The 15839-nt window shown below is 42.8% G+C and overlaps 1 protein-coding gene across 3 annotated transcripts in view; it reads left to right on the plus strand.

Annotated features, from left to right (window-relative positions):
* LOC140195455 (disintegrin and metalloproteinase domain-containing protein 22-like) overlaps nt 1-15839 on the plus strand; it is a 345726-nt gene that overhangs the window by 195826 nt on the left and 134061 nt on the right. For all 3 annotated transcript variants that reach the window (XM_072253768.1, XM_072253769.1, XM_072253771.1), the window contains exons 12-13: nt 2942-3023; nt 12125-12212. In XM_072253768.1, coding sequence (XP_072109869.1) covers nt 2942-3023; nt 12125-12212 — 170 coding nt within the window. The remainder of the gene's footprint in view (nt 1-2941; nt 3024-12124; nt 12213-15839) is intronic.

Below are 15839 nucleotides of genomic sequence, written 5' to 3' on the forward strand. Positions count from 1 at the left end.
GAAACGCCTCCACCATTTTACGTGGCAAAACCTGCATTATTACTAAGGGGAAGGTACTTGGGAAGCTGAAAGGTCTGAAGGTAGATAAGTCACCTGGACCTGATGGACTACACCCAGGGTTCTGAAAGAGGTAGCTGATGAGATTGTGAAGGCACTAGTAATGATTTTCCAGGAATCACTAGATTCTGGAATGGATCTGGAGGACTGGAAAATTGCAAGTGTCGCTCCGCTCTTTGAGAAGGGAGGCAGAAGGAAAAAAATTATAGGCCAGTTAGCCAAAGTTCAGTGGTTGGGAAGATGTGGGAGTCTATTATTAAGGATGAGGTTTTGGGGTACTTGGAAGCACATGATAAAGTAGGCCAAAGTCAGCATGGTATCAATAAGGAGAAATCTTGCCTAATCTTGCTGGAGTTCTTTGATGATCTAACAGGCTGAATAGACAAAGTAGAGTCAGTGGATGTTGTTTACATCAATTTTCAGAAGGCCTTTGACAAAGTGCCACACATGAGGCTGCTTAACAAGATACATGTCCATGGTGTTACCGGATAGAAGATTGACTGACTGGTGGTATGCAAACAGTGGGGATAAAGGGGATCTATTCTGGTTGGCTGCTTAGTGACTGGTGGTGTTCCACAAGAGTAGGCATTGGGACCACTTCTTTTCACATTATATGTCAGTGATTTGGATGACAGAATTAATGGCAATATATATGTACTTTGATAATAAATTTACTTAGAACTCTGAACAATGATGGCTCTGAGACCAAGATTGCAGATGATGCAAAGATAGGTAGAAGAGCAGGTAGTGTTGAGTAAGCAGAGAATCTGCAGAAGGACTTAGATGAATTGGGAGAATAGGTAGAGAAGAGGCAGATGAAATGTAGTGTATGCTCATGTACTTTGGTAGAAGGAATAAAGGCATAGAATATTTTCTAAATGGGAAGAAAATTCAAAAATCAGTGGTGCAAAGGGACTTAGGAGTCCTTGTGCAAGTTTCCTTTGCAGGTTGAGTCAGTGGTAAGGAAGGCAAATGCATTGTTTGCATTCATTTTGAGAGGACAAGAATATAAAAGCAAGGATGTAATGCTGAGGGTTTATAAGCTATTGGTCAGACCGCACTTGTATTGTGAGCCGTTTTGGGCACCTTTTCCAAGAAGTGTCATGCAGGTTTTGGAGAGGGTTCAGAGGAGGTTCATGAGAATGATTCTGGGAATGAAAGGGTTAATGTATGAGCACCATTTGATGGTTCTGGTTCTGTACTCACTGGAGTTTAGAAGAATGAAGGGGACCTCATTGAAACCTATAGAATATTGAAAGGCATAAATAGGATGGATGTGGAGAGGATGTTTCCTGTAGTGGGTGAGTCTAGCACCAGAGGGCACAGTCTCAGAGGAGATGAATGCCGATTTAGAGCAGAGATGAGGAGGAATTCCTTCAGCCAGGGAACAGTGAATCCAAGGAATTCATTGTCACAGGCAGCTGTGAAGGCTAAGTTGTGGAGTATATTTAAAGTGGAGGTTGATAGGTACTTGATTAGTTAGGGGCTCAAATGTTAAGGGGAGAAGGGAGGAAAATGGGTTTGAGAAGGTTAATAAATCAGCCATCATGGAATAGTGGAACAGTCTCAATGGGCTGAATGGCGTAAATCTGCTCCTGTGTCTTATGGTCTTATTCCACAGGATTGTTAGTAAGGTGGATATTGAATACCTAGTTCTTAACATCACCAGAGATCAGGACAGGATTGTGGGGATTGACAATGGATTTCTGCCAAGCAGGAAGGGCAGTACCGGGGACAAGTCAGAGGTCAGCCCATCGAGAGCAACTGACAGTCTATATTACAGCCTGTATTACAGTCTGTTGAAAATTTCAGCTATATTGTTGGTAGGAGGCAAGGGATAGAGGAACCAAGAATATCATAGAATTTTTAAAAAACACCCATAAGGTATCTAAATATTTAACTATAGTACTGACTTTTTAACAAAAAAAGTAAACATAATTTATATGTGATTTTCTTGAGAGTTGGTACGTAAATTTAAAAGAATTGACATAATTGCAGTTCGATGAAAAACGTATCTGAAAACTAATAAAATTTGTGCATTTCAGATATTCAGATCTATTTAAACTTCCATAGGTATTTCATTGTATAACTCCTCTGGTGTGGTGCCAATCCTCAAAGCAATGAGATTCCTTGCTGCCCCATACTGCCATCTAGTGGTCATAGTGTGGACATGCAGATAGATGCAAACCTTACAAGTAGTTACAGCATCAAAAACATAATCTATCAATGGGAAATCTTATTTAAGCAATAGAAAGAAAATATTTTATTCACCTAACAACTTAGCTACAAGGTTTACATAATTATTTTTCTGTTTTTAGATGTGGTAAATTAGGAGAATCCACAGATCCAAGACCAAAATATCCATTCATGTTTTTCTCCCCTCCAGAACATGGATCATTCTTCCACAAAAATCACAGTGGAAGATTGGGAGAACCCCTATGGAGATTCTGACCCTCTGGTTATAAACCACTAGCTTTTGTGAGTCCCACCATGACGTTGAAAATACCCATCCCAGTTGCATTTCCTGGAGTAAAAGGTGGTCTAGGCACTTAATGTTTTCAGTTAGGTGTATTCCCTTTGCTGTGAATTTAATTCAAAATCCATTTGATTATTGATATTTACAATGTAGGGAATGAAACAAATATGGTACAGACAAAATTGTATGCGGGGAAGGTATTCAAAAGATTGATTACAGTGAATAAATAATATCCTAAATTTGGTCAGAGTTCAAGAAGGTTTTGCAACACAGACACAAATGAGCTCTAGCATATCAATCGAATCACCCTATTTTGTATGGCACTGTTTGAATATCTGTATAGAATCACACATGGTAAACACAATTACTCTGATACTTCTTTTGATATACGTTTACCATTACTTTTAGGGGAACAACATTTGAAACCCAGAGTGGAGCAGCATATGTTGGTGGAATTTGTTCACAATTGAAAGGTGGAGGAGTGAATGAGGTAAATTCCTGTACCATTATAAATTCTATTTAATTTGCCTTGGTAAGACAGATGTAGGTTCAGCTTCCTGGAATAAAGCTACCATGCACAGTTGTATCATTTCAGAGAATGGCAGAACGATGTCTTCCAGGGACATGTGGAGAAACCATCAAGTTCAGAGGGCAAGGTCACAGGTTCACTTTCTTTGTTGTGTACACATGATCAAAAGAAAATGGGATTTGGAAGAAGGGAAATATTTTAAAATAAACTATTGGATTAATTTACTTCAGTATTTTTATATGTTCTTATTCTGCAGTTTGTTAAAAACACCATTTAAAAGAAGTAATTGAAGACTTAATTAGCTAGCAAGCAGCCTTGCTTCCAAGTTAGCTTAAGTGGCAAATTCACTGGTAAATCCATTGTGTTGCATCAAAGAGTGAAAGAGAATAAGCAAAAATTTGCTTATTTCTTCACTTCGTTCCCCACCCTCCCACCACTAACCTCTAATATAGCATTGGGTAGAAAAGATGGATTTAATTATTATTCATAAACATGATCTTTAAAAGTTTGATGATTGCTGGTACAATTAGTAGTTAAATGCCAGGAGTGCCAAAAGAAAATAGACGGACTCATCTCCATTGAAGACACACCGGGTACAGTGGATTCTGATTAATTGAGACACATCCCAACCGGTACATTTTGGCCTAAATGAAGCTGCTGCCCCAATTAGCCAAAGTTTCGTGGAAGTAGTTAAAAGGTGTAAAACAGATAAACTACCATTTAACGGAGTAACAATTTATGTATTTAAATGAAATATAGGACAAATTGGAACATTACCAATACCTCTATAGGACAATAAACTGAGAACAATCGACAGAGGAGTTCATCTGCCGTGTTCTTTGGATCGATTGTAAATGAACAGTATCAGTGCAGATAATGGACTGCCTACATGCAATGCTTTGGATGACTGCACCCTTCAAGTTTTCATTTTTATTGTAACATTATCAATGCCTTCAATTTCTTCATAATTCCTAACTTGTTGAAGTAGTGAAATCGTTTGTGAGCACAACAGTTCCAAGTTGTCCGACAGCTTACTTCTCGTCAACTATAAATGGCGAAAATCCCAGCTTTGTGAACACAAGCTCATGCAACAGACACTATTTAAAAACCCACCACTCTAAGCATGTCATGTTAATGGCCATACAATATGAAGGGGATCCCAGCTATTTTCTCAATTTATTTTTTGTTCTTTAAGAGTTGTCCCATATAAATGGCTGCCCCTATTAACTAATGTCCAAATTAACCAGAATCCACTTTATTTTACATATTTAACAATTCATTGAACCAGTAGTGAGTCCAGTGGTATTTCACTACAATGTCAACATGCAGACAATATACTGTATCTTGACAATTGTGCACCTGACCTAAACAGTATTGTGCATAGAATTGTTTACAGTGAACAGAATAAACAGTGTGCAGATTATCTCTAGGAACATTTATGGAATTCGTAAAATGTTTCTATTAGTGAAGGTTTATTAATGAAAAGAAGAGAGTTACAGAGTGAAGTAACTTGAAAGTCTATTAACATTTTAACACATAAGCAGAGGTAATTGTTGAATATTCCCTTTAAACTTGTACCAGCAGGTATGTTATTCAGATCCAGTAATTTAGCATTTGTGAAAAACCAACTCAGATTAAAACCTATGTTTATCTGTGAAATATACTGGCTTTATTTGCTCTCATCATTTTGAAAGCTGGTCAAAATGACAGCTGCAAATCAAATTCAAGCCATTTGCTTGAATCATATTAATTTAATAGCTGTATTTCTGAAAGAAATGAATGGCAAAATTTCTCAACCTTAGGACAGACTGTGGGGAGAATTTTTGATGGGAATTGTATGGAGCTGCATCCATGTACTGACATGGGTTTTAGCCTTTGGGGTCCCACAGCTTTCCTGGACTTCAATGCAAGACAAAGTGACAAAATGTCAAGGCTGCAAGGAGTGGGAGCATCTGATCTGAACCCAACGCATCAAATGTTGTGAAAAATGACATAAGTGGTGTAACTATTCTGGGCTTCATTTCTTTCCTGCTGTTAAGAGAGCACTTGAAAGTTAAGGAAGAGAAGCAGACCATTTCGCCTGTTCAGCTCATTTACTTGTATTCATTCAAAAATATGGGCTTTGCAGGCTGAGTCACAATTTAGTTGCCCATCCCTAATTGCTCTTGAGAAAGTGCTGATGAACTGCCATCCCTGGGAAAACTAGTCTGGTGACTCTTTCCTGCACTCCATCAGCAGAAAATTTAATCTCTTTCCTAGGTAAGGAAACAAAAGCTGCACACATTACTTAAGATGTGACCTCACCAAAGCCATGCACTAAATTAATAATACTATTTATTTTGTGGCCTTAATTATACACTAAATTGCAGTTCAGCAAACCTTACATTTCACTGTGTTTGCCTGTGTTCCAATACTTTGCACCATCAACAGACAAAGAAGGAGATCAAAGATAGGGTTATCTGGACTTCTGAGTCTCTGACTCTGACTCTGTCTCACTCGCAACTATTTGGGTCCAAGCTCTGCTATTCTCGTTTTTATGTTAGCTTCAACAATTCCTATTTTCCTCTCTAACCCAACACCCACTACCTCTGGACAGTATCCCTCCCGCTCCCCCTCTCACTCTCCCCCTCTCTCTCTCCCCCTCTCTCTCTCCCCCTCTCTCTCTCCCCCTCTTCCTCTCCCCCTCCCATTCTCCCCCTCTCCTCCCTCTCCCCCTCTCCCCCTCTCCACCTCTCCCCCTTTTCCCCTCTCCCTCCCCTCCCCCTCCTCCTCCCCCTCCCCCCTCCCCCTCCCCCTCCCCCTCCCCTCCCCTCCCCTCCCCTCCCCCTCCCCCTCCCCCTTCCCCTCCCCCTCCCCCTCCCCTCCCCCCTCTCCCTCTCCCCCTCCCCCTTCCCCCTCCTCCCTCCCTATCCCCTCTCCCCCTCTCTCTGTCATCCTCTCCCTCTCCATGGCTGTTCACATGAGAGAAGTGGTGTTCTGAAACAAAATAAGGAGGATGGCACCATTAGTTCTTGTAAAAATTGTGCAACAAACATTTACTCTTCAGGGTAGACAGATGAGGATGTGAGAATGTGGATGGAAAGGAATGACTGTACATGGGTAAAAGGGCAGGAACAACAGGTATTTCAAGCCACCAGACAACCCTGCTTTTACCATTCCTGGTCTGATTTGGAAATTGAACTGGATCCAAATGCTGAACCATGCCTGTGGTCCAACTCTCTCGACTGCTTCCTCTTCCTTCCCAGCTGACCAGTCTGTGGATATGTTGTGTTACGTACCCCGTAACTGGGTTGCCAAACCAGCAGAAATGGACCACTAGTTGGAGTCTGGATTAATATGAACTAATAAAGTTTTATTAAAGAAACAAGTAACACAGTACTCTAATCATAAGGATATAAATGCAACAGGTTAGCAATGATAAAACTCACATGTACACAGAACTAGGGTAACAGGAATCAACCAAGCTCTATCGCAGTCTTAAGTGACGCAGAGTTCAGTTCAGCTTAGTACAGTTCACAGTAATCGCTGTTGTGCTGTTAGAGAGAGAGAGAGAGAGAGAGAGAGAGAGAGAGAGAGATGCAAATTTGATTCAGGCAGACCTTTGATGTTCTTCGCAGTTGGCTTCGGTCGGACCCTTTTATGTCTGCTATCCCGCTGTGGTCACCGACTGTGACCCCTCTGTTCCGGATACGACTGTTCTTCCACATTGAACCCGGCACCCAGGCAAGGACGGACACACACACCAGGTTCCCACCAATCGTACCTTTTCACCCTGTGAGTCTATGGTTGGTATCCACGAACCGGACCTCCAAACTTCCACCAACTTGTGGGGGCACACCGCTCTTCCAGGGTCTCGTTATCTCGTGATCTCGTGGTGTGTCCCGTGCCTTAGCGAACCTGTACTTTTTATCCCCCTGCTGGGGTATCGCCTGTCCATCAAACTTCAAACAGTTCAGGTTCAAAGCAACCGGTCTGTCAATATTCTGAATTGTATTTCTTTTCCGTTATCTCTCTCTCCTCTCTCATTAACATTTTGAACGTTTCTCCATTGTCTCCCTTAATTCTCTCATTAGCATCAATCGTCTGATAACTTGGTTTGTCGTCACACCCCTACCCTTCAAAGGATTTTTACCAGGGTAAAAATTATGGGCATGAATACATTATTAGATACACACTAATATACAGGTTCATCAGCTATTCGGCTAATACAGAGAACTTTAAGTTCTCAACACCTTGACAGACAGTCAGCAATCACATTGTCCGTTCCTTTTATATGTTTTATTTTAATATCAAATTCCTGTAAGACCAGGCTCCAACTTAGCAACCTTTTGTTTTTATCCTTCATAGTGGCCAAAAACACTAATGGGTTGTGATCAGTGTAAATTATCAGTGGTTTCCGTGCTGGACAAATATAACAAAGGTCGTCCCACACAAACCTCGCATTCTTTGGCAAGAGCTTAGTAAGAGGGAGGGTAATATCCGCAAAGGTTTTGCAAAACTTCCGATAGTACCCCACCATCCCCAAGAACCTTCTCAGGGCTCTCTTGTGTGTCAGGGTGGGGACTTCAGAGATAGCCCGCACCTTAGCCTGCATCGGAGCCGGCTGCCCCTGTCCTACCACAAATCCCATATAAGTGACCTTCGCGTGGCCGAATTCACTTTTTGCGAGGTTCACTGTCAGGCTGGCTTCAAACAGCTTTTTAAACAGCTCCCCTACTGCCACAATGTGCCCCTCCCACGTGTCACTCCAGACCACTAAATCGTCAATGTACGCTTCTGCGTTCTTTAGCCCTTTGATAACTGAATTAATCATCCTATAGGGGTGTTGCTTACTAGGCTGACCTGATGTGACAACAACACCATGTCCTGGCTCTTTGCATTGCCTCGGGACATCCGTACATACGTGTGCGTGCCGGTTAATTAGCTTTCTCAACGGCTTGCTCTGTTCGGGGGTTAAGGGAGAGACCTTATCAGCAAAGCTGGCCAAAACAATAGACTTCTCCCATCTTGGTTGGCACCATACCTATCTTTTCAAAATGGGTTTTCCCCTTATCAGGTGGCACCCTAGCCTCATTAATTTTCGTGATAACACCGACTAGGTCTGCTCGCTTATCGTGGCAAGCTGTTAACATATCAATAGACTGTAACTGTGTGGGCTCACGTCTACAATACTCAATAATATCTTCCCTCATGCTCGGCTGGTAAAACTCTTTCATAATTCTTTCGACTGTCTTCCTTACCCCAAAATGTCCACCGAGGGGTATCTTGTGGGCCAGGTTAAAAATCTCATCCCCATAAATTTTCGGCACTACCACCTGGTGCACCACCCCCCATTCCTCATCTGCGGGCACGGTACTTGGTCTCCATTTCCTCATTAGTACTCCCTCCTTCACATAATAGCCCACTGGCTCCCTTTTCAATTCTGCTTCAGAGAGAGCTGTCTCTACTGAAACCATCAGCTCCTCGTCTCATTCCTGTGCCTGTATAAATTCCTTCCTTGCTAATGATTGGTCTACCTCAACTTCCGTTTCACTACGCCCCTTCTTCTCACTTTCTAACCCCTCCTGGTACAAGGCTGGTAAAAACATCTCAGCTAAATCTACTTTCACTTCGGCAACCTTTCTGGACATGCGCCGAGTCACTGCGCAAACGGGATAAACCTGTGAGTCCATGGGCAGGGCCTCAATGCTGGCAGGCTGGCTTGTCAGTTTTACTGCTGAGTACACATTTCCGCCTGCAAGGTCATTACCGAGTAAGACCTCCACGTCTTCCATCGGTAATTCGGGCCTCACCCCAATCGTGACCGGTCCGGAGACCAAGTTGCTTTTTAGGTGTATCTGGTGCAAAGGTACTGCTTCAGTCCCTTTCCCAATGCCTTTTATCACCCTGACCTCCCCAGTCTGGGTCTCTGAACTAAAGTCTAACACACTCTTTAAGATCAATGACTGACAAGCTCCCGTGTCTCTCCAGATCCGTACTGGAACCGGGTTTAACCCCTCCTTCACCGACACCAATCTGGCCGAAATAAATTTCTCGCGCCCTTCCTGAACTTCATCAGACCTCTTCTCCCCTAGCGGTTTGTTTGCCAGCTCAATACAGCCAGTCGGAATCGTCGTTTTTCCTTTCCCCATCTCCTTCTTTGGGGCAAAGCACCTGGACGTAAAGTGACTGACTTTCCCACAATTATAGCATACGACCCCAGGAGACTTCCTACTAAACTGCTCCTGGTCTTCCGTACCCTTCTCACTAGTCCCCGGCTTACTTTCTGGCTTTTCTGGCAGACTTCCGTCCTCCTGACTACCCTTCTGGTAGCTTTTACTCGGGGTAAACTTCACTTTGTGTGTTAACACGTACTCATCCGCTAACTTAGCAGTTGTGGCTAAGGTTTCTGCCTCTTTCTCATCTAGATAGGGCCTCATACCTTCAGGAACACAACCTTTAAACTGCTCAATCAGTATTAGCTGTAGCAGTCTGTCATAATCCCCATTGACCCCTTTCGAGGCGCACCAACGCTCACAATACATCTGCATCTCATGAGCAAACTCTAAATACGTGCGGCCCCACTGTTTCCTCACATTCCGGAACCTCTGCCCGTATGCCTCTGGGACCAACTCATAAATCCTGAGTATCGCCTCTTTCACCACATCATGCCTCTGGGCATCTTCTGCGGACAATGCCGAGTAAGCTTGCTGAGCTTTTCCTTTAAGTATGCTCTGAAGAAAAACAGCCCACTTATCCCTCGGCCAGTCCTGACTTGCAGCGACTTTTTGAAATTGTAGAAAGTACTGATCAACATCAGCCTCCTCAAATGGGGGAACCAACCTAACCTCCCGGGTCGCCCTGAACCCTCCACCTTGGTTTGGCATGGGGCCCTGCGCTAGTGTCATCACTAACTTCTCCAGCTCAAATTCCCTGTCCTTCTGCTTCTCTCTCTCTTCTCATTCTAACTGTCTGCCCCTCTCTTCTCGTTCCAGCTGCCTTACCCGTAACTCGTGCTCGAGCCTCAATTTTTCCATCTGCAGCTGTACTGCTTCTCCACCAGGTTTGCCCATAGATACCACCTCCAGCTCCCCTTGGGGAAACACGCCTTTAGATACATAATGCTCAGTGATAGCTCTGTGCATCTCCGTTCTCCTCATTGTCGACTTCCCCTTAAAAAGATTCAACCATTTGGCAACAGTCGCCAATTCTGATTTCCTGGCATTCTCTAATGCCTCCAAGGTTGGCGCCTTTAGAAATTCCTCAATCTCCATTACTACTGTTTGCCCTTTCTTTCTTTCGGGAATTTTAACCCAATCAATTTACCCAGTCCCAAATTTGGCATTCAAAATCCCGGACGAGCCCCCACTTATGTTACGTACCCCGTAACTGGGTTGCCAAACCAGCAGAAATGGACCATTAGTTGGAGTCTGGATTAATATGAACTAATAAAGTTTTATTGAAGTAACACAGTACTCTAATCATAAGGATGTAAATGCAACAGGTTAGCAATGATAAAACACACATGTACACAGAACTAGGGTAATAGGAATCAACCTAGCTCTATCGAGGTCTAGTGGTAAAATGATCAGTCTTAAGTGACGCAGCGTTCAGTTCAGCTTAGTACAGTTCGCAGTAATCACTGTTGTGCCGTTGGGGAGAGAGAGAGAGAGATGCAAATTTGATTCAGGCAGACCTTTGATGTTCTTCGCAGTTGGCTTCGGGCAGACCCTTTTATGTCTTCTATCCTGCTGTGGTCACCGACTGTGACCCCTTCGATCCGGATATGACCGTTCTTCCAAGGTGAATCCGGCACCCAGGCAAGGACAGACACACACACACCAGGTTTCCACCGATCGTACCTTTTCACCCTGTGAGTCTATGGTTGGTATCCACGAACCGGACCTCCAAACTTCCACCAACTTGTGGGGGCACACCGCTCTTCCAGGGTCTCGTTATCTCGTGATCTCGTGGTGTGTCCCGTGCCTTAGCGAACCTGTTCTTTTTATCCCCCTGCTGGGGTAGCGCCTGTCCATCAAACTTCAAACAGTTCAGGTTCAAAGCAACCGGTCTGCCAATATTCTGAATTGTGTTTCTTTTCCGTTATCTCTCTCTCCTCTCTCATTAACATTTTGAACGTTTCTCCATTGTCTCCCTTATCTCTCTCATAAGCATCAATCGTCTGATAACTTGGTTTGTCGTCACAGTTGACATCTTCCTGCACTTTCTACCTTTGTCCCTCACTGTTTATCACACCGCCAGTTTTAAGTACCAGCTTCTTAATTTCTTCCGCTTCCCCACTTTGGTAGTCAGTTCTGAAATTGTATTGAAGTGGCCATACTGACAGCCAATTTGTACATCTGCATGTCCTGCATGTTTCTACTCCTGTCCTGGAGATCTGCAGATTGAAATCTAGCCATGCTGTAAGTGTAGTTGTGGGGTAAAAATGTTAATTCCACACATTTGGAGCTTTGGTGCCGAACCAGCTGATTTTCCAGATTATCAATTCTCTAATACACTCTTAGTTTACTTTTTAAAAACTGTTCCACAGTAGAGTCATAAAATTTTCCAGTGATCCCAGTAACTTTCAAAGGGTGTGAGGCAAACAGGAAACAGTAAATTTCAATTTCAAGCGTGCATGGGAAAGAGAAGCATGTGAGTTTAAAGGAAGCAAGAGAACTAGGCTGTGAAAGCAACGGCAGAAATCGTGACCCATTGAGCCTGACACTGAACCATTGGGATTTCCAAATGGTCAGGCAGTGGGTTGTTGGAGTTGTACTGCAGATTCCATGGGGGACAGCTACTTTGCTGTAAACATATTAACATCTGGGATGCTGAGGATCTGTCCTAGCTGAGACAAGAAAGCTGCACGTTTCCGGACATTCACCTTCTGATTTTGGCAATTTCTATGTCAGTCCAGCATGTCACCATTTTCTGGATGACGTTGGCTGGGTAGCTGATGCACTGGTACTACTTTCCTGTGTTTCAGAGGCAGTAAAACAACGGGTCTCTTAACAAGAAACCGGGAATTGAAGAGAATCTTTTTGCGAGTTCTTATTTTAACTGGTGATGTTTTGTTTCAGTTTGGAAATGCGCATCAAATGGCTGTCACACTCGCTCAGAACTTAGCCCAAAATCTTGGCATGCTTTCAGATACGAAGCGAACGAATGGTAAGTTTTCAGAGGTGTGCTAATAAATTATTTTGTAAAAGATATATGAAGTGTGCACTGGAATATTAATTTCAAAGAAAGCAATCTCAGCATATCGTATGTGAAATACTTATTCTTCTCTGTCATCACCTTAATTGTTTACCCAATATTTTGTCAAAGGAGCTGGAGTAATGTCTCGAAGTTAAAGAGAGAAATAAGTGCAATGTGAAATATAAGGAATAACAAAGAAACAGATCATACCTGCTGTGATTGTCATCTTAGTCACTGGAGAGATATTGAAGCTGATGGTCGAAAAGTCTCTATTCATCACAGCAAGCAGGCATTCTCCTCAAAGTACGTCAGACTTGGGACAGCACAGTGGTGTAGTGGTTAGCACAATGTTTTATAGTACCAGTGACCCGGATTCATTTTCCACCACTACTTATAAGGAGTTTGTATGTTCTCTCTGGGTTTCCTCCAGGTGCTCGGTTTCCTCCCTCATGCCACAAATGTACCGATTGGTAGATTAGTTGGTGATTGTAAATTGTCCCATGATTAGGGTAGGATTGAATTGGGGGATTGCTGGATGGTGCGGCTTGAAGGGCTGCAACGGCCTTTTCCATGTTGTATCACAATAAATAAATAAATAAACAAACAAACAAACATCTAAGATTAAAAGTAACAGCAGATGATCAATACAATTTCAATAACTACAATGGCATTGTTTATTTCAGCAATGCTTCCTGTAAGTAACATATCTATAACGGGAAACACTTCGGAATGTTCAGAGAACTTTGCTGGGACAAAGTAATTCACAAGGATGGTCTAAAACAGGGTTCCCAAACTGGGGTCCATGGCATAAAAAAGGTTGGGAATCCCTGGAAAAGCTTCTGAGGACAGAGAACCCAGACACCCACGACTAAGTGCTATGAGGGCTGATTCTGAGTTTGATAGTTCTAATGTGCCTGCTACTGTTTGATGTTCAAAGTGACATAATTCATCTAGTCTGCAATTTTCCTTGAACTCTGTCACAATGGCCCATATTGCCTGGAATGGTGTAGGCCAGTTAACATACCCCCATGGTTTTACATTTGGCAGATGAACTCTCATAGTCACTTCGCATTGCAAACCAAATCTGTTCAGCAGCCAGCCCTCTGCTGTGGGCTAGCAGCCTCTGCACTGTAGACAGTATTGCTTGTTTACAAAGTTGTCCTTTTAACTTCAAGCTGATTGCTGCTTGCAGTTTACATTAAAAACTGAAGACAGCGCTCATTTGAATTAATATCTGCTATAGTCACATCATTCACAATCCCAGAATCTCTAACAATACCCATTAATGAGAAGCTGCAAAGAGTTAATACTTGACTATGTCAGACAATCCAACCTGCTGGGGGGGTGGGGGGTATTATTAAAATTTCATCAGTATCAAAGACGTATCACCAAGCAATTCACTTGTGTACAATTTTCTATCATTATCTGATTATTAGGATTTACAAGGTTTCCTCAGACTCAAAGAAGACAGAGGTAATAAAAATAGTATTAGATAAAAGGAAAAGGCATATAATGTTGCCAAAAGTAAGTCCGAGAACTGGATAAGGTTCAAAGCTTAATGAAAGACGATCATAAAATATGAAGGTAATGCAATGAGAATCAGAATCAGATTTAATTTCATCGGCATATGTAGGAAAAAGCTGTTCCTGAATCATTGAGTGTGTGCCTTAAAGCTTCTGTATCTCCTTCCTGATGCTAGCAATGAGAACAAAGCATGACCTGGGTGATGGGGGTCCTTAATGATGGACATCATCTTTTTCAGGCATCACTCCTCAAAGATGTCCTGGGTACTACAGAGGCTAGTGCCCATGATGGAGCTGACTAAGTATACAACTCTACCAATAGATATATAGAAAAGGAAAGTACTTGCACAAGTTAATTTGGATCCATTGGAGGCAGGAAAAATTATATTATGGAATAATTAAATGGCAGAAAAGTTAAACAAGTATGATGTCTGTCTTCACAGAATAAGACACAGAAAACCTCCCAGAAATGGTGAGGATCAAAACCTCTAGAGTGAATGAAAAAAATTAGCAATAGTGGGAATAAAAGAGTCTTCCAGATGTTATGTTATGTTGCTTCCCAGTTGTCAGGGTCAGAGATTCTCAGGTTGGGTCCACAGCATTCTTAAAAGGGAGGCTGAGCAGCGAGAATTTGTGATACAGATTGCAACCAGCGACATCGGTAGGAAAATGAGAGAGGTCTTGAAGAATGAATATAGCGAGCTAAGTAGGAACCGAAAAGCAGTATCTCAAGGGTCGTAATATTGGGATTGCTGTCTGTGCCACACACCAGTGAGGGTAAGAATAGAATGATATGGAAGATGAATATGTGGCTGAAGAATTGGTGCAGGGGTCAGGATTTCAGGTTTGTTGGTCATTGGGATCTCTTCTGGAGAAGGTATGACAAGTACAAAAGGAGCAGGTTACACCTAAAATCGAGAGGGACCAATGTCCTTGCGGACAGATTTGATAGAGCTGCTAGGGATGGTTTAAACTAGATTGGCAGGGTGATGTCAACCAGAATGAGAGGTCAGAAGATAGAACAGTTAGTGCAAAGGCAGATGCAAATTGTAGAGAGACTTTGAGGAAGGATAGGAAGTGGATGGGCTATCAGTGCAGTCAGTTGAATGGGTTGACATGTGTCTGAGTGGCCAAGTAATTAAGGCATCTGTCTAGTGATCTGAAGGTTGCTAGTTCGAGCCTCAGCTGAAGCAGCATGTTGTGTCCTTGAGCAAGGCACTTAACCACGCATTCCTCTGCAACGACACTGGTGCCAAGCTGTATCGGCCCAGTGCCCTTCCCTTGGATGATATCGATGGCATGAAGAGGGGAGACTTGCAGCATGGGCAACTGCTGGTCTTCCATACAACCTTGCCCAGGCCTGCGGCCTGGAAACCTTCCAAGGCACAAGTCCATGGTCTCACGAGTCTAACGGATGCCTATAATAACATGAGAAGTATCGGGAACAAGGTTATGAACAGTGATCAATATATGAAACCAAAACATTGTGGTAATTACAGAGACTTGGCTGTCACAAAGGCAGGAATGGCTGCTGAACGTTCCAGATTTTAGATGTTTGAAGAGGGACAGGAAGAAAGATCAAAGAGGTGGGGCAGTGGCATTGCTAATCAGGGATAGTATCACAGCTATAGAAAGGGAGGGATTGGCTACTGAGTCAGTGTGGTTGGAAGTCAGATAAGAAGGGAGCAATAACTGTATTAAGAGTATTCTATAGACAATCCCCCTCCCCCCACTCATTGCAACATAGTTTTACTAGGTGCAGATTGGGAGGCAGATTAGGAAAAACATAAGAATAACATTGTTGTCATAGGTGACTTCAACTTCCCTAATATTGATTGGCACTTCCTTTGTGGAAAAGGTTTGGATGGGATATTAGGAAGGATGCCTGACACAAAATGCAGTTAGACAGACTACAGGAGAGGCCATACTGGATCTAGTACATACAATGAATCTGGTCAGGTGACAGATCTCTTAGTGGATGCGTATTCTGAAGACAGTGACCGTTATGTTTTGTAACTTCAGAAATTAATGTAAAGAAAAACATGGAGCCAGGAATATGTGTGTTTCCTTTGCA

The sequence above is a fragment of the Mobula birostris genome, chromosome 3 (assembly GCF_030028105.1).
Source record: "Mobula birostris isolate sMobBir1 chromosome 3, sMobBir1.hap1, whole genome shotgun sequence".
NCBI lineage: Eukaryota > Metazoa > Chordata > Chondrichthyes > Myliobatiformes > Myliobatidae > Mobula > Mobula birostris.